This window comes from Brachycentrus maculatus, unplaced genomic scaffold (assembly GCF_059751285.1).
Source record: "Brachycentrus maculatus isolate JH-2025_06_01 unplaced genomic scaffold, ASM5975128v1 h1tg000757l, whole genome shotgun sequence".
NCBI classification, from domain to species: domain Eukaryota; kingdom Metazoa; phylum Arthropoda; class Insecta; order Trichoptera; family Brachycentridae; genus Brachycentrus; species Brachycentrus maculatus.
This window is the reverse complement of record NW_028281487.1, coordinates 176,302-195,715: the sequence shown is the minus strand read 5'-3', so window position 1 is coordinate 195,715 and position 19,414 is coordinate 176,302. Positions and strand designations below refer to the sequence as shown.

General features: G+C 30.2%; 1 protein-coding gene across 2 annotated transcripts in view; it reads right to left on the bottom strand.

Annotated features, from left to right (window-relative positions):
* Positions 1–19,414, bottom strand: part of LOC148300278 (putative inorganic phosphate cotransporter) — a 39,670-nt gene that overhangs the window by 13,922 nt on the left and 6,334 nt on the right. The window contains exons 1-4 of one of the 2 annotated variants that reach the window (XM_088275014.1): positions 17,818–18,113; positions 14,105–14,241; positions 8,252–8,431; positions 576–714 (exon numbers count right to left, since the gene is read on the bottom strand). In XM_088275014.1, coding sequence (XP_088131140.1) covers positions 576–714; positions 8,252–8,431; positions 14,105–14,241; positions 17,818–17,923 — 562 coding nt within the window. In that variant the 5' untranslated portion in view covers positions 17,924–18,113. Of the gene's footprint in view, positions 1–575; positions 715–8,251; positions 8,432–14,104; positions 14,242–17,817; positions 18,114–19,414 lie in introns of those variants that run through there. The other variant, XM_088275016.1, reaches the window with a different exon arrangement.

Below are 19,414 nucleotides of genomic sequence, written 5' to 3'. Positions count from 1 at the left end.
TTGGATTCCAGGCTGGAGATTTCGGGATCGATTCCTAAGGTGGTCAAAATAAATGTTTGACTTTTTTTCTCATATTTACTTAATATCACCCTGAACTGGATCAAGAAGCGCAGAGTTGATGACCTTGCTTTCATGCAATGAACGATCAAGATAGCATTAAGTTGGTACGATGAAGTGCCCTATGCACCATTTAGAGTAGATAAAGGTAAGAAGAAGAATTATAATATGATAAATATAGTAAATTTAAACCAATAAACAAGAAGTTAATAAATACATGTTTCGTACAAAAATATTCCAGAAATATCATCGTTTCACAAAGTTCATTTATTCTGTGAGTTTCCTATATAACTATTTACTTTCTTACTCAAAAAATATCGACATAAAAAAACTAAGAATTTGGGTATCTGTTTGGGAAAAATCTTCCGTGCTTTTGCCAATGTTAGATTAGCTTAGGTTTAGTTGTGAATTACAACTTAACAACTTGTTTTTCATTATCATTGTTATTCAAGATAGACCTGAATATAGACCGAAAAGAAAAATTATAAGTTTAAATCTAAAAATATATATTTACTAACCTCCGTAAACGAAGGTACTGTATCTCGACCTTTCACTAACAGGAGCCCATTTTCCAATGAAGGTGTGCAAAGCTGGTAAGAAGAATCCTTGCGCTAAGCCCTGTATGACCCTGCACGCACAGACTGCTTGCCACCCGCCCTGTGAAAAACAAAATAAAAATAATTAATATACAATTTTTTTTGTTGCTGATAAATCAACGTCGTTTCGATGATCAAGACCTAGTTACTGTCCGTTCATATTTAATTTACCTCTGATTTATTTAAATTTATTTTTCTTTACACATATTTATTCTGTACATATGTTCATATTTATTTAACTTCTGATTTATATTTACAAAAAAACGTAACTAGAAGTAAAATAACTGTAGATTCACTGTTAATCATATTTTCTACATCTAAAACAGTACATTAATATCTGTTCACTAAAATCAAGTATATAAATCTTTATAAACAGTAAACACAACATTTTAAGTCTGGGCATTTACAGGGCTCGCGACCATCATAGGCTGGTTTAAGTGATCTCTTTACAGACGTGTAACATTAACCAATTCTACCCATGATTGACAACCACACTACTCAAATTCTTAAATCTTCTAGATGTATTGATCAAACTCGAAACACAAATGTGCGAGACTGTCTTTAGACATCTATGATGGGATGAGAAGAGCTTTTATTAAGCAGAAACTCAAAATCAAAGTTGATAAATGCTAGAAAACGTCATTTTCAATTTTTATTTAAGCTTATAATTGTTTTACAAATTTTGGGTGTGTATAAATACTTGTTCACAAATCTGGATTATCTCCAATAAGATGCTATTTTTTACATTATTTTTGACATCTCGTCAGCCTATGACGGTCGTTAGCCCTGTAAATGCCCAGACTTCCATATTCTTCTATCTATGTTGAGATGCCAAAATAATGTAAAAAAACTTCTAATCGGAGCTTATCCAGATTTGCGAACAAGTATTTGGACACACTCAAAATGTATATAAAATTTTACCTCAGCCTGTATACAACACACCTGGCTATAATTTGATCGTGTAAAAGATTTTTTTTTTGCAGTTGGTCGGTAAAAATTTAAAAGATTTTTTCCGACATAATTATATAGTGAGTCCCTAAAAAATAGTTCTCAAGACTTTACGGTTTTCATTTTGATCACACACCTGGAACTATGCGAAATGTGAACAGGTGTGCAAGTTTTGCAAATTATATTGTGTTTTATGACCACCACTTAACATCATATTGATTACGGGATGCTGAATAATGATTTAAGTGTGATTTTTCACAAAAAAATCGATTTCAATGCGGTGTTTCTCAAAATTTAATTCGGTGCATTGAATTATTGTTTTAAGACAAAACCTAATTATTGAATAAAATAACTACAATGTGTTTTTTTTCCACGTGAATTTTATTTGACCAGTGACCGGGTTTCGTGGTAACCGACATCATCAACATCTTAACCAGATGATGATGTCCGGTCGCTGGTCAAATAAAATTAACTTGGAAAAAACTACATGGTTTTTATTTTATTGTATAAAATGCAGTTCCACCAAAAAATGTCAGTACAAAACTTTAATTTAATAACTCTAATTAAGTGAGGAAATCATTTTTTGAATAAATAATTGAAAATATATTTCAGTACCTACCTTATCAAAGTTTCATTAATTTTTGGAAATTTCATTTCCAAAATATAAATACATCAATATCTTTTTTGGAAATTTATATTTTACGTATATTTTACCGAGTTTATTTAATGATACAAATCAATACACTGGATTTGCTTCATATTCATACTTTTCAAAATATTAGAATTATACCTTTTTTTCTACAAACCCAAAAGCAATTTTTGGAAAAAGATTAAGATTACGAAAAAAACTGGCGAAACCAAAAATATTCATGATAACTTGACTACAGTAAAAAACATTTAAAATCGTATTATATTTAAAAACAAACACGTACATTTATATCATACATATTTTTTTAGATTTAGTTACAAAAGACTTTTTTTTTAAATTTAGTAGACTTTTATATTTTCCAGATATCTTATTACTAGTTACGCTGTTCCTCTCCAAGAAAGAGACTAAGCTCTTGTGTTTGGAGAGGGACTTAGACTCATTTTTAATTATTTATAAGTACTTATGAAGATTTATACTTTTGTAATAGTTTTTTTCTTTGTGTTATTTTTGCGTGTATAAAAGCCATTTAATTGTTTTTTAAATAGAAAAAAAAAACAACGTGAGTAGGTACGTCTTAAATACTTCTATATTTCTTTTATTATTTATATATGTTATGATTACATCATTGTTACCATATACTGTATTAACAAAGTGTACTTTTCGCAAAAAAGTTTAAGAATAATCGAATAAAAAATGTGCTTATGAATAAATCACTCCGCGAACATCTTGAATAAGATTGATGAATTTAGGTAGGTACCTTGTGATCAATAATGCGAACACACCTATCTATTATTAATCAAATGTATGGATTAACGATGTAAATTATCTCTAGTTTGATCGTGAACGCACCAGAAATATACGAGTATAACATATATGTTCCATGGTCTTCTTTCCATCACGATTTTTTCAGTCATTACCCTTTCAAGGATGTTGATAGTAACGGTTCAGAAAAGCTATAAATTTAAGTTCCCGACCGAAGGGTTACTTCCGATATTGCCTTGAAAATTTTTTTAAGCATTGATTTCGTTACAGACATACTTGTATATAATATGTTAAACCTTATGACCTTAATTTCGATAGTTTGTTTTAATTACCGGGTAGTAATAAATAACATACCCACGACAATATTTGATTTGAACCTTATTCTAATTTCTTGTTTAATTTATTAATTTGTTTTTAATATGTATTCTAACTCTTAAGGTTAAGCGTGCAAGCTGTTATGGTTAATATAGTATAAACAGTATATAATACATAAAAATATTAATAAAACAAAGAATTAAAAAAATTACAATACGAAACACTAAATATAAAATGAAGTGAAATTGAAGGTACATATATAAATATTATATACACATATATACATTTAAAAGCTTTTTTTTACCTTTATTTAATCAGGCCAGTCTAATGATGTCGGTAACGACAAAACTCAGTCACAGGGAAATAAAATTAAAGAGGAAAAGGCAATATACTCTTAGTTGTTTAACACCATTTTTAGGTGTGTCCAAATTCTTATTAAAAAATCCTGATTTCTCCACATGAAGGTAATTTTTACATTTTGACATCTCGACATAAAGAAAGAAGAATTTGAAGAACTCTGTGTATTTTCAGGGCTTATACCTGCCATAGGCTGGATAAGTGATCATTTAACACACACATAATATTTTCATACGTCTCTTAATGATCTAGTTTGCGATAGTATTCATGGTTACTTTTTAATAGATTTATATTATCCACTGACACTTCGTGATGGAATTGCATTTTAATATATTATTAGATTAAAACCAATATTTTTGGCTTTTCCACTTTATTTTTATTTGACCAGCGACCGGGTTTCGTCGTTACCAACATCATCAGACTGGTCCAGTCCTGGACCAGTCTGACTGGACCAGTCTGATGATGTCGGTAACGACGAAACCCGGTCGCTGGTCAAATAAAAATAAAGTGGAAAAGCTAAAAATATTGGTTTTAATCTAATAATATAGTATTCATGTTAGTACAAGACGTAAATCTCTCAAAACGTGTGTTTATTTTATCTACTTCAAATAAAATAGTGAGGGATAAAAATAAATATATTAAGTCCTTTTTACCTACCGCTCACATTAAATTGATTGATTTTGTTTAATATATCACAACAACCGATTCTTTGAATTATAAATAAATAACCATTTTGATATTATTTTTTGACATCTCATCAAAGATGAAGAAGAATATGGAAGTCTGGGCATTTACGGGGCTTACGACCGTCATAGGCTGGTTTGAGTGATCACTTTACACACGTGTAACATTCACCAATTCTACCCATTATTGACAACCACGCTACTCAAATTCTAATTCTCAAATTCTTTACGTGTGTAAAGTGATCACTCAAACCAGCCTATGACGGTCGTAAGCCCCGTAAATGCCCAGACTTCCATATTCTTCTTCATCTTTGATGAGATGTCAAAAAATAATATGAAAATAACTCCTGTAATTGGAGATAATCCAGATTTTGTGAACAAGTATTTGGACACACTCAAAATGTTGTAAACCATTTTGATGTTTTTAAACTTCACCATTTGAAATTATGAAATGAATGGTTATTACATAATTCATGAAGAGACCCCCAAAAATTATGAAACATCATAATTGAAAACTATGATCGGTCATAAAATACCTTAATTTTTATGACATCACGATTTTAGTTTATATTAATACTGTAGTTTTGAAAACTGCACAAAGACCTTTACTCCATAATTACATAATAGTTTTTGCCGGTAAATCCGTTTTTGCTTGTTTGGTGATATCATCCGATTGTTATCAAGTCCGAGTAAAAAAAATGGTATAACTCAAATCCCATGATCTTTGATGAATGGACCCAATCTTTTAAATCGTAAATTTAATGAAATCTAAAAAAATATGGGAATTTTTCAAATCCTGTTCAAGTACAGTGCGTTATCAAAATACAATTATTTTAAAGTCTTTATTCAACTAACTAGCTGTACTCAGTCACGAGTTGCTGTAGCTCAGTCTGGTTAAATAAAAAAATAATAATAAAACTGTAAGGAAAGAAAATGGGAAACAAACATGTCAGAATTTTCAATTTTCCAATATTTTTTCGTACATTGAAAATGCTGAAGTGACAAGAATTGTCAAGAAGCATGCTGCCGTCATGACTGATATTCAGTTTTCAGTGTATTGCGGTTAACTGTTGAATTTTTACTATTTGTATAACTTATTTACCTCTTTTATAAGATAGCTAACATGTTTTTACTTTAATATTACAGTTGAAATACGTTCTCTTTGACAAATGTGCGGCATAACGTTTTTCTTTTTAAATTTAAGAATTAAATTTTATCAGAAATCTAGCAAAAATGACATTTTATCTCTCGTAAAAAAGTTATGTGAAAATTTTATTTAAAAAATATGAAGGTCACACTCATTTTGTTACATCCATGTATCATATCATATACTATAAGAAAAATTCCATTCGTTATTAATGATCGGTTTCCGATTATATTAGCAGGGCTATAAAATTGACAGTTACGGTAGGAAACGACCTCAAATTGGTACGATTCTTTTGATCAAACTATGAAAGTTGTATCGTATAATGTCCGACTGTACGGAAACAAATAAACTTGCGTCTTCACTAAGGGGAATGTGAGTCAGTAAAATGCATTGCAAGGACTTAGATCCGTGTAAGAGATAAAATTTGGAGTAATTGTTCAAGCTTGTCATAGTAAATAAATGGTGCAAGGTACTCTTATAAAATATTACAATACACGCTTAGGAAGTGAATCCATTCTCGAAAGAGCCAAGTAATGTATTTATTTAATGGTTTGACTGTTGTGTATATATATATATATATATATATATATATATATATATATATATATATATATATATATATATATATATATATATATATATATATATATATATATATATATATATATATATATATATATATATATATATATATATATATAACAAAATTGCAAATGATTATTAGGTTGGTACGATCATTTATATATTACATGAAAAAAAATATAAATAAAAAAGGCAAATGCCGGGTTGTAATCCGTGGGATGCCCCGTCTTCCATCTTCATTAATATAAAAAAAGAAAGATGTTCATTAAAAAAAAATCTGTTCTTAAAATAAGCATAATAATAATTTAAAACGATATTTTCAGGCATCTCCTTGTATGTATAATAATTCTGAAAGAACTTTACAAAATTCAACCACATGTATCACCGACAAAATGTTTTAAACAAATTTATGCTTCACAGCATAAAAATAACTTTCGAAACTTGAGTAGTGTTGAAAATCAATCATTTGTAGAATGACGAATTGATCACTTAAACCAGCTAATGATAGATCATAAGCGCTGTATTTCCCAGGCTTTCATACACTTCTTCATCTCTGCTTAAGATATCGTAGTCATAAAGAAGAAAGTGACCAAGTGCATTTTTTTACAAAAACGTGATGATTGACTATTTGATATCTTACTACCATAATATTGCCCTGAAAAAGATCCCAAAGGATTTTAAACTTGGGAATATAATTTATTTACTTGTTTTATATGACAAACTGTATAAATGTTTATATTATTGCTAAGCAAAAGTGACTTAAATGGTCGTCCTGAATATTTTAAGTTTTCTAAAAGTCTTTTTCTCCTGTACGACTACGATATACATAATATAAAATCTTGATAAAATATATCCTTTAAAATGCGGCTAGAATTTTATGATAATTTTATATTTTGCAGGTGATTACTATGAATAAAATTATTACGCAATGCATATGACAAGTATGTATAATACGAAGAATACGCACCCGTATAGCCTACATGGTCAGAGTAAGCACTCATTACATATTTCGTAATATTTGTTGTAATATTCCCCATAAGCCTGATAATTATTACTAAATCGTAAATTATCACTATAAACTATGGTTTTAACCTTTACTGTCATGTAGATCATTATCCATTTTATATAATTTAAACTAAATTACTTAAATTTGTTTAAATATTTAAATAAAGCATTTGTTAATGACCACTTTTTTGAGTTTATTAATGGCAGAGATAATATAGAACGTCACACCAATATTTGCAAACAATCTTCTCCTCTTCCATATACATGCATCTACTAACATACATACCCACCAATTATTCCTAACCTGACTACCTTGAAGTATTTAAAATACATACTTGATCATGAGTGAAGAAAGAATAGTAAAATAAATAATCGAGGCAAATGTGGTTGGTATTAGAAGCAGAAGAAGATCGAGGAAAACTTGTCAAGATCGACTATTTGAATACTTGATAGTGTAAAGTACATTTGATTATCATGCTGGTGGTCCCGGGTTCGATTCCCCTGGAAATTTGAGTATTTTGTAAATCTCAAATGTATTTAATATTAACCTAGACTGATACCTCCATTCCGAGATTGATCACCCTGCCTTCATATAAAAAACGATCAAATTTAATTCGATTTTATGCAGTGCCCTATGTACCATTAGGTGCAAATAAGAGTCAGTATAAGTACTTATTTACCATGTTTTTTTTCGAGAATTCATCAATTTTATGCAGTGCCCTATGCACCATTAGTTTTCAATAAGAGTTGTGACAGTGGTAATTTTGTTCCATTGTATTTTACGTCTTTTTTCACACTGAAGGTTTCCTTTTTTTTTATTTAAACACATTTCACTGTAAAAATTTAACCAAAAATTAACACAATTTCCAATCAAGGGGTAAACCAACCTATGCGGCTGTCCAAACTCAAAACACAGAAAAGGACATTTTTTGTAGTACGTTTTTTTGCATTTTTGGACTAAGTAGGTTCTACTTAGTCCATAAATGCAAAAAAAAACGTACTACAAAAAAATGACCCTTACTGTGTTTTAAGTTTGGACAGCCGTATGAATTACGATATTTTAAAACATAAAATATTGTCAAATTTAAACAACGTTTAAAAAAAAAGCCTATCATCATAATGTTTAAAAAAAGTATGCAATACTACTCACAATGTGTGCAGACCAGGGAATTAGAAGAGAGGATAGGCCATTCACAACGGAAGCCATCACGAGGAGTCTCTTCCCTCCGTACGCATGCGCGAGCTGCCCGGCAGGAAGTTGCATGATACAGTACCCCCACAGGAACGAACTGAGGATTATATCCTGTGTCTGTTTGTCCCATTCGAATATCTGAAATCAAATTGTCAATAAATCAGAAAACTGAAGTAATCTACCAATAACAATTGAGTTGTGTTGTGGTTCCGTGTTCGGTGCTGACTCTTTTGTCCAAGTTTCTGGTTCAACAACACATTTTCAACCTTCTAAGTCTTGAAAATGGTATTAAATTGAAATCGTTTATATTAGTCTTTTTGAAAAATAAAAGCTGTAAAGACAAAGGAGTTTGGCGATCTATCCTCTCTACCTACCCCTACAGAAGAGGGGTTGTGGTTAATTTGTTAGTTATTTAGATCATCAACTAGTAAAAAAACTTTGTTTAAATTGTGTAAAAATCATTTTAATTTTTTTTTTTATACTGGGCTTCTTCCTCAAACCATTTTAAAATATTTTCACTTTATAATAAAATCAATTTATAATAAAACAATTTTTTTTTCACTGTCATATTTATTCAATATTACCCTGGACTGGTACCTGAAGCGGAGGGCTGATCACCTTTCCTTCATGTGTAAACGATCAAGATAACACTGCGTTTATATGACGCAGTGCCCTATGCACCATTGGGGTGCGGATAAGGGTTTTATTATTATTATTATTATAATAAAATCAACAAACGATGCTTTAAACTAGAACAATATTTTAAGGATATAAGAAAAGCAAACAAAGCAATCACAAAACATAAAAAAAATTGTTTTCAATAAAAAAAAACGAAACTTAATTCATCTGTCGATTTTTTTAAATATAATATAACAACCGTTTCAAAAGTTCAAAAATCTATTGAATAGAATATATGTGTACAGCCAATACTTTAACACAATACATACATATGTATGCATACTATGGTATATGTACCATATAGTATCATAATTATTAAACCGATTTTGTGTCCATTTTCATCAGTTTATTATAATAAAATCTGTGTCAGAAAAAACGCTCTACATTCAGTAATTTTGATTACAAGGAAATAATGTTACGGTCTTATATTAACGTATGGTGTAACGATTAAGTAATATTTTACCAAACGGATCGACCGTGGCCTAGCAAGAAACTAGCGTAAACTCGATGCGAGTTCTTGACATTGAATATTTTAAATACATATACTTTATTGAACGGATTAATCACCTGCAAGAACCGACAGTGATTAAATCCATCAAGATTTTTAATTGATATCTCGACAGAGAAGAAGAGTTCTTAGCAAATAAAAAAGTTAAAGAAATAGAAATATCTTTTCAATGCATAAATGAATTTTTTGTGAAATAAGAAAAATGTGGTTGTCAAATGCTATAATGGGTATTATTACACAGAGTTTAAAGTCAACCAGCCAAAGACAGGTCTTTATCCTTGTAAATGCCAGATTCAATAAAGATTCATATGCAATGCAATTGAAAGGTACAATCCAAAGTTTAAGTCAGTGGATCATTCTCATGATGTGTTATTATTGGCTAATAAATTAATATGAAAAATCACAAGACTATCGGTAACGTTCTTATTGAAATATGTACAGAAGTCATCGGGTGTGTTATGGGGCGTATCCCTTTATGTATATGCTTTATAGAGCTGTAATAGTAGAAGTGTGAATTCGTTTCTGTTACTTCATTCGTTACCAACTTACGAAAACAATGTTTTTACGAAGGCGAATTTTGCAAAACAAAAAAATTAATGAAAACATTGATTATATCGGCTGTTATAAACACAAAACGAGTCTTACACAATCCTTTATAGGTTGAGTATGTTAAATAAGATATTCCTCCCGAGTGATAATAAATACCCTATTACCTGCACCAGAAAATATTTTAATTTGACCTTTAACAGCAATGAATTCCTCCTAGTTCTCGCAACCTTATTCGACACGAAATAAAAATTTAAACGAAAACAGATATTACTTTTCCTCCATGTATTAACTAAAGTATGATAATTTCATAACATTATATGGACGTTATATAATTGCGATTTATTTAATGTACATACGTAGCTACTCATATCAGTTGACTACCTCGAGAGTTCGTGTCGAACTAGACATCGTGAATGCAGGTTACACAAATTGATTTTTTGTTCGCACATTTTCGTTAAAAAGATGGCCAGATTTCCGCATTTTTAGATTCCATTAATATTTCAACTTTACAATAAATATCATGCTTAGTTTTTAAAAAATCACTTAATCATTTGCAATAAAACGAAAGTTGTCAAGGTTGACTTAAATATCATTGATTCTTTCATATTCTCTTCTGGTAGTCAAAATTATGATTTCATGTACGGATGATTTTATGTACGGATTATCATTTGTAAAATATTTATGTATATTTAGCGGGGGACATACCGTCGTTTTGAAAGAAAACTAGCATAACTTCGCTTACATTTATATAAAAAATATGAAATACAGATAAAAATTTATAATTTTCCATTCCGTATTCATATTCATCATATTCCTAGAATCACAGACCGAGTAATGGTAACTAAACCATTTGTAATTTATTATAAAATATGACATCTCAACATAGATGAAGAAGAATATGGAAGCAATATTCACAGGGCTGACGACCTGTTTTATAAAGCCAAGTATGATTGATCACTTTATACACATGTAATATTTTCCATTCTACTCAGGATTGACAACCATAATACTCAAATTTCGGAACTTGTATATATTGTGTTTTAAATAATAACTTCGTTTACACATACGTTCGTGGTACCATCTATGGTTAAGTTGAGTAAGCTTTTTATTCAGCAGAAACCTTCATTAGCTGTGTGTCATTTTCTTCATTAATTATTGTATACAAAGAGAATTATCATTTGACCAGTTATTTTATTTAGAGTATTATACGAATACTCAGTCTACCATGTTCTTCTTCGTCTATGTTGAGATATCAATATATTTATGATTCATTTATAGAGAACTCAGACTTTCATATATGTTAAAACTTCATCCACGTTGAAATGTCAGAAACGTATTACTTTTTAATTATTTTTTGACATCTCATCAAAGATGAAGATGAATATGGAATTCTTGGCATTTACGGGGCTTACGACCGTCATAGGCTGGTTTAAGTGATCACTTTACACACGTGTAACATTCACCAATTCTACCCATTTTTGACAACCACACTGCTCAAATTCTTGGAAGTTCTATATATATGAACCAATTTAGAAACCTTGTTCTTAAATCACTAGAACTTCACTAGAGACATCGATTGGTGAAATGTAGAGAAGCCCTTTACTGAGCAGAAACTCTTATATTAGTATGTGAGATCTGAATCCTGGATTACAATCACACACATGATTTTTCTGGCGTTACTTTTTAATTACAAAACTTTAAATGTGTACAAATACTTATTCACTAATCTGGATTATCTCCAACTAGGATTTTTTTCAAAACATCATCGATATATTAATATATAATATCTAGACGTTTCAACAAATTTAGTAGTGTGATTGTCAATCATAGCAAGCCTATGACGATCGTAAGCCCTGATAATGCCCAGAATTTCATTTTTTTCTTTATTCATTTTGAAATGTCAAAAAAAATAATTACATTTACATGCTGTGCAATAATGTTTGCACTTCCTAGATGTTATAATAATACCAAATGGCATTTATACCTTAACTATAAATACGCTAATAACACGAATAATTGCGACCGGCCGAAATGACCCGACCACGACTCGAAGGTTGCGCAAATATCTTGTGAACTTGCCATTCCCAAGGCTTCTTGCATTGAATCATCGGACGTAATAATCATTAACCTTAAAATATGCGATCGTGTCATTTCTCTAAGCGAGCCAATTAATAACGTCCAATTACATAACAGCCATTAACAGTTCGCAATGCCACGCAAAAGTTGAGAAAAATAATATTTATTATGGTATAAATTTACAGTCATGTTTCTGATTTCATACTGACGTGCGAATTGTCACGTCTGAATGGATTAATATTTATATTTATTTATGATACATTATGTATATTACTTACTCATCATCACGCCGCTTACCACGGGGGTAAGCAGACATAATTGAACTCCACACCAATCTGTCTTTGCAAACAATATTCGCCTCTTTCACATTAATACAGTTCTCCGAGATCAATAGCTGTACGTGTAATGATGAGACATTTCATGATATCTCTCATATGTTATTTTTTGCTCCCACTTCAGCTTTCAAAGACAACAGCTGGAGGCGCGTTGCAGGAGCCTGGGTGAGGACCAATTCCACATCTGATCTGTGTTAGTTCATAAGGAACGCTCACGAGAGTTGGTATCATATATGATAAAAATAGCGACATTGGACATTGGTACCATAAACCAAGCTAGGACACAAAATGCCGAACCCTCTTCTAGTGGAACGGAAAGCCTGTTGACGACAGTCAACAGTCCGGCTTCTCCTGAGGAGTTTTACGCGGTTTTCTCTCCCCATATATTCCCCAAATGGTGCATAGGACACTGCATCATATAAACACAGTGTTATCTTGATCGTTAACACCTGAAGGAAAGGTGATCGGCCCTCCGCTGCAGGTACCAGTCCAGGATAATATTGAGTAAATATTAGAGTGAAAAAAAATCACTTATATTTATTTGAACCCCCTGGGAATCAATCCCGGGGCCTTCGGAACGGTAGCTAAGCTGGCTTACCATTATACTACAGAGGTGAACAAATATACCCTCCGGTTATTCTGACTCCTAACTTTACCACTGTCGACAATTTTAAATTTTCTCTCCCCGATCTTCCTTTGCATCTGTTTCTAACTACATTGGCGTCATAAATTTGTTTTGTTCGTAGTGTTTGCATATTGAATATATGAAAACACAAATAATTTTAGAACCTAGTTAGAAAGACTCTATTTATCACGGTAAAATATTGACTTGATGAACAGGATATTCAAGTCTAAGAGGCTTTTAGCACTAATTAGAATATCAACAAAAGAATTATAAGTATGACGATGCTGATATTGCTTTATTGGAATACTCACGCCAAGGAACCGGTTAATCTTCCTTAAATCTCGGAGAATGTAAATATTATGATAATGCATCTCATGGGAAACTTCTACATTTTAATAAACAAAGCTACCATTTAAAAAATATACACATTTATAAAAGAAAAATAAATGTTTTTGCCGAGAATTTTCACTCGTGAATCACCTGAAATTATAGTAATTTCATTTATTGATTCGGCAGTCACATTGTGGTAAAATCTATCCATTTTTAATTTAAGTTTTACGTAATAATTTTAAATAGTAGTATTCAAATTTTGAAAAGTGATATTTACTAAATAAAACTTGAATTAAAAATTAAATTATAGTAGTTGGAATCTCTAATAACGAGTATAATTTGTTCCAGAATCTTACTCGTTTGAGAAACATTTTTTTGTTTTGACTAACAAGCTTACAAGTGAATGTCGTGAAAGGGGGACTTGCCCATTCTCTGTAACTTGTTACGCGAATTGTCGCTCGTTAAGGGAGTGATTTTTTCACTTTTTTTGCTCGTTTTACGAATTAAATGTTATGAGAGGTGCTCGTTATGAGAGGTTCCACTGTAACTTTAAACATAAAGAGTAAACCCACTGAAAACTAGGTTTGATCTTTAAAATTATAAAGTTGTGGCGTAAGTAGGGCTATGATAAGCGGTGTTAAGACGTAGCTATATTTCAGAGTCACTTATACGTTAGGGAATTCAAAAAATGTCATTTTTACTGCACGTACCTCCACATCAGCATTAGTGTTGTACAGATCAGTCATCGCAACGATTCCTACACTCAGAGCGACCCCTACAGCTTCGCTGATAGCCATCCCAAAGAAGAGGAGTTGTGCTTGTATGTGTCGCGTACCCAGCCTCAGAACTAAAAAGAAAAAATAACAAAAAATAATGAAAACATACCAAAAAGTCTTATTTTTTATCAACACTTTTAATATGTATGAATTTAAAATATAAATGAATCGAAATTCATCAAGAAACAGTCGTATTTCCGATGTTGATTAGAAAGTATTATATAACATAATTGATAATCGCTACTTAAATTTTAAAGGTCACTGAGAAATACGGTACTACAAAAGAAGATTATTTATCGATTTGGCATTAACGTTGTGGAATGACATGTTGCTTATTTTAAAAATTAAACAGTTCTTTAATAATTTATTATTAGATTAAAACCAATATTTTTAGCTTTTCCACTTTTTTTCCACAAAAAAAAAAAAAAAAAAAAAGTGGAAAAGCTAAAAATATTGGTTTTAATCTAATAATAAATTAAAAATGCAATTCCATCACGAAGTGTCAGTGGATAATATAAATCTATTAAAAACAGTTCTTTAATAACTTTTATTGAGTTTTATTTCATTGCACACGACAAGTTAAAAAAAACATAGTTGCTTTCATCAAGAGGTGATTACAAAAACTAATTTTAATCACCTTTTGATGAAAACAACTGATGTTTTTGAAACTAGTTGTGTAATGAAATAAACCTCAATAAGTAGAATTATACAAGTGTATAATTTAAAAGAACGTTGGATAAAGAATGCCGAAATTGTAGAGACTTCTAAATTTTACTTTTTTTTTAATTAAAACGCCTTAGTATATTGGTCATATATTGGTTAAAAGAAAAATAATTTTATTGTAACGCTCGTAATCCTGGGAATATTTAAGGTTAAGGGACTCCTATCAAAGAAGTCGGGCGATAACTTGGGCGATGGCTCGTGACAGTATCAGTAAAAATATATAATTATAGGCAGCTTGTATGGCAATCTTTACAATTATTTTATTACATAGCTACGAAGAAAAATTAATAACTTTATATTTTAATAATTTTGAATATTACATGAAATTTTACGACCAAAGTCTAGGAAATTCCACAGGGTCAAAGTTTTCACAGGAAAATATAATTATCACAGTTTTATCGTCTGAACCTTCGACATAATTTGTCACGGAAATGCGACTTGAAATCTTAAATAATGGACTTTTAATTTGTCGAGTTTAACAATTTTCGCAATTTCATCGGAAGGTCAGAAAGCGGATGTCGTTTAATTGCATTTCCAAATGCAATAGTACCTACCGATTGACCAAGAAAAATATTGTTATTGAATACAAATTCGTCTTTGTTCTTTGAACACTGCTTGCTTTGTTTTTTTGTATACTAAAAGTAACCGTCAGTTATTTTTTGTTTGTTAAGTAAACCCATTACTCTGTAAACATTTTTTTATGTGTTACCTTAATGCTCTTATAAACAAAATAGTTTGAGCTTTATTGCGTTATTAGTACACAGAGGACAAAGCCTAATTGGGCAAGAAAGAAAATAGAAAAAGATAGGATATAAGAAAAGAAGAATAACAGCAATGGCTAAGACACTTGGGGTATCAGTACTCTCATTTCTTTTTCTTTTAATTCTTATCGTGGTACATAGGGAAATATTTCGCTTCGACAAAGTCTCATATTAATCGTTAATTGTATGAAGGTAAGGTATTTTGACTTTACTGGTACATGTAGTCCTGGGATTTATGTACCAGTCCAGAGTGATATTAATTAAATATGAGGGTAAAAAAAACTCGTACTACATAGCTTGTGGAAATTTATGATCGATAATATGTAGAAGTTCATTATGAAAATCATGTTTGCATTGCATTCATATACATATAATTAAAAATATTTTGTTCATTATAAATGTTTTTTTAAAACACAGTAATCGGTTTGCTCGGATATTTTTACAACTTATCATACACATACTCATATTATATATATATATGTATATAAAAACATTTTTTTAAAGTTTTTGGTACCATATTGTCAAATGTTATACCTAAAGCTGTCACATTATGAAAGTGAAATTATTATTTTTTTCTAAAGAAATGTGTTCAGAATTCTACAAAGCAAAAAGTCCTTTCAAGCTGGCAATACCATAGGTGTATTCCTCCAAAACTTGTAACATATTTAGTGTTTATTTTATTGCAGATAAGCCTCTTAAAATACAGGCTTTGAGAATTACACGGTTTTTTTAAAAAAAACCTGCACAGTAAACCACCCCAGATAGATACCGCGTTTATCAATGAAAAATTGTAGTGAGTTAATGTTTTTAAATTATATTTTAATATTAAATTACTTACTTCAGTGTTTTCCGCTGGTAAGAATAGAAAAATTATTTGAATATTTTATGTTTTAACTTTGTTGATCATTGTAATATATTTTGGAGATAAAAAATACTTAATATTTTTAGCCACTCACATTTTTATTTAAAACCAACTAGTTTCGGCACCAACCTGTTGCCCTCTTCAGGGTTTGTTTTATGGCATAAAACAAAATTAATATATTTTTTGACATAAAACAAACGAAAAATAGTTATAAAACAAACCCTGAAGAGGGCAACAGATTGTTGCTGAAACTAGTTGGTTTTTAATAAAAATGTGAGTGGATCAAAAAACAAAGTATTTTATTTCTCCAAAAATAGAAAAATACCATTTTTAAAACTAACTACTTTTAACATTCCCTCTGATAATGCGGTACCTATATCAACCTTATAGGGGATTTTAATGTAGTTTGCGTTAAGACACCAGTTAGTGGCATTGGGAGCTGTCGGGTTAATTGCACTTACAAATTCAAGATTACCCAACGGCCAAGAAATAATAATTTATAGTTATTGTCCACAAAGTGTCTCTGTTCTACGACCATTGTTTAGTTATAAAAGTGACCGTGCTGTTAAAAATTTAAGGTCAAGACTAAATCATACAGAAGTATTTTTTCAAGGTTTAAGCGAAAGCTTACGGAACAATAAGCATTTTTTAAATGACTTTAATTGCTTTTATCTTTCAACTTTGGAAATGACGGATTTATTTTTAAATATTGTAGTACATTTTTACAAAAAAAATCATGTTTTGAGTGTATATTTAGGCGAGATTTATATTTAAAAAGATAAAGAAACACATATATCTAAGTACATCATAGAAAGAATTTATGCTAAGCAGATTTTTGTGAAGTTTTTGTAGGGAGCAGTTTTTTTTAAGTATCGATGAAAATAACGGTTTTTTATTATAATAAAAAAGACTGTAAAAGTAATAATGACTGTAAAATACATTTACGGAAGATACAATATGTATGTATGTTAAAAGTATGGAAATGCGTATGTTAATTTTTGATATTCAGGAATATTCCAACATACTTTGCTTAATATATAAAATGATATCCAAATAGAACATCTCTGATTTGAAGTAATTGTTCAGGTATCTATTTGTAACATCTATTTGAACGATCGCATTAATTCAAAAACCAAAATACAAAAACTGTAATTTATTTTGCAAGTTAACCGTTCTATGTAAATTTAATAGTGGCACATCATATATACTTAAAAAAATTGTGAGACGTCAAATGACAAAAAAATCGAATGTAGAAAAAAAAATACAACAAAATAGTTAAATTTTTAGGAATAATTAATTACCAGTTCTTTCTTCATTTTCACTACCAATTTCTTCATAACCGCTTCTTCTTCTCCTTCCTAGCAATCTCAAAAATCTATCTAAAAATTTTGAGCGAAACACGTCCATTTTTATAAATTATTTATTAAAAATACTCAAAAATTATCACGCGCTCACAAAAGCGAATAATTAAAAAAAAAACACAAGTTATTTAATAAAAATTTGTTCTTTGAAAATTTAAAATATTCGTTAACTCGAAGAAAAGAGTCTAGAGTTGTTTAAATGTTATTGTATAAACAAATTTGACACTATTGTGGAACGCAAAGAAAAAAGTGACTGGTCAGTTTTATTTAATGACGGATAATTTATAAAATTCCAACATGAGTTATCATATAACTAAGTACACATTTACATACGATATAACCGTTGACTCATTTCTTTCCGATTTATATTCAAGGGTTATCACCAAGAGAAACGATTATTTCGACAAACTAATATTTAAAAACATTTAATTATTACTTTATATAAAATACGTGTATCATAACATGAATACTAAAACGAACAAGTTCCCAAGTAACGAATTTCAATTTCATACATTGATTCGGCAGTCACTTTGTGGTTAAATCTTTTTCACTTGAGTTTTACTTATTAAATACTACTATTTCTTAAAATCTATTGTGACACGTGTTTCGATACATTACGCATTATTGTCAAACACCGTATTAAATGATGCGGAATGCATCGAAACACGTGTCATAATAGATTTTAAGAAATAGTAGTACGAGTATTTGCTAAGTAAAACTCGTATACAAAAAATAATAATTTAAAGGCATTGGTATAATAAAATGAAAAGTTAAAAAGTGTGTGTGTGTGTGTGTGTGTGTGTGTGTGTGTGTGTGTGTGTGTGTGTGTGTGTGTGTGTGTGTGTGTGTGTGTGTGTGTGTGTGTGTGTGTGTGTGTGTGTGTGTGCGCGCGCGCGTGTCTGTGTGTGCGTGTGTGTGTGTAATCAGCTTAGCGCTTTGGATACTAGTCAAGGGTAATATTAAACATACTCCAAAAAGAATGCTTTATCAATGAAATATTTTTTTCAACGAAAAATGCCGAATTAAAAAAAAATCTAGTAACGTACTGCGTGAAAACATGAATTTATATTTTACACAACTATGTGGCATCCTTGCCAGAGTTATCATTTTAATAAGGATAATAAACTCATAATATTTTTAATTGAACGTCTTTTCTTAGCAACCAATATTTTTATACAATACAGTTTTTAATAAAATATATAAACTTGTTATTAAAAATGTTAATTTAGAATATCCACAAACATCTGTAATCTATATATATATAGTAAAATTATGTCATAAGAAAAATCTCGAAGGTTTTGACTAATATTAAAGTATATCGGGGACCAATCATGACGACGCAGACGCATCCGCATTAGCTTCCGCTCCGGATATTTTTTCAGGTACATGACGAACTAATTTTTATGCTTTCTTCCTTATAAAAATACTTGACGTTCACTTATATCTTTATTTCGTACAATGTTTCATGTTGTTCGTCTCTCTAGCGGACGAATTGAGAAAAAAGACACAAATTCTGCACTCGAAAATTTATCGAAAT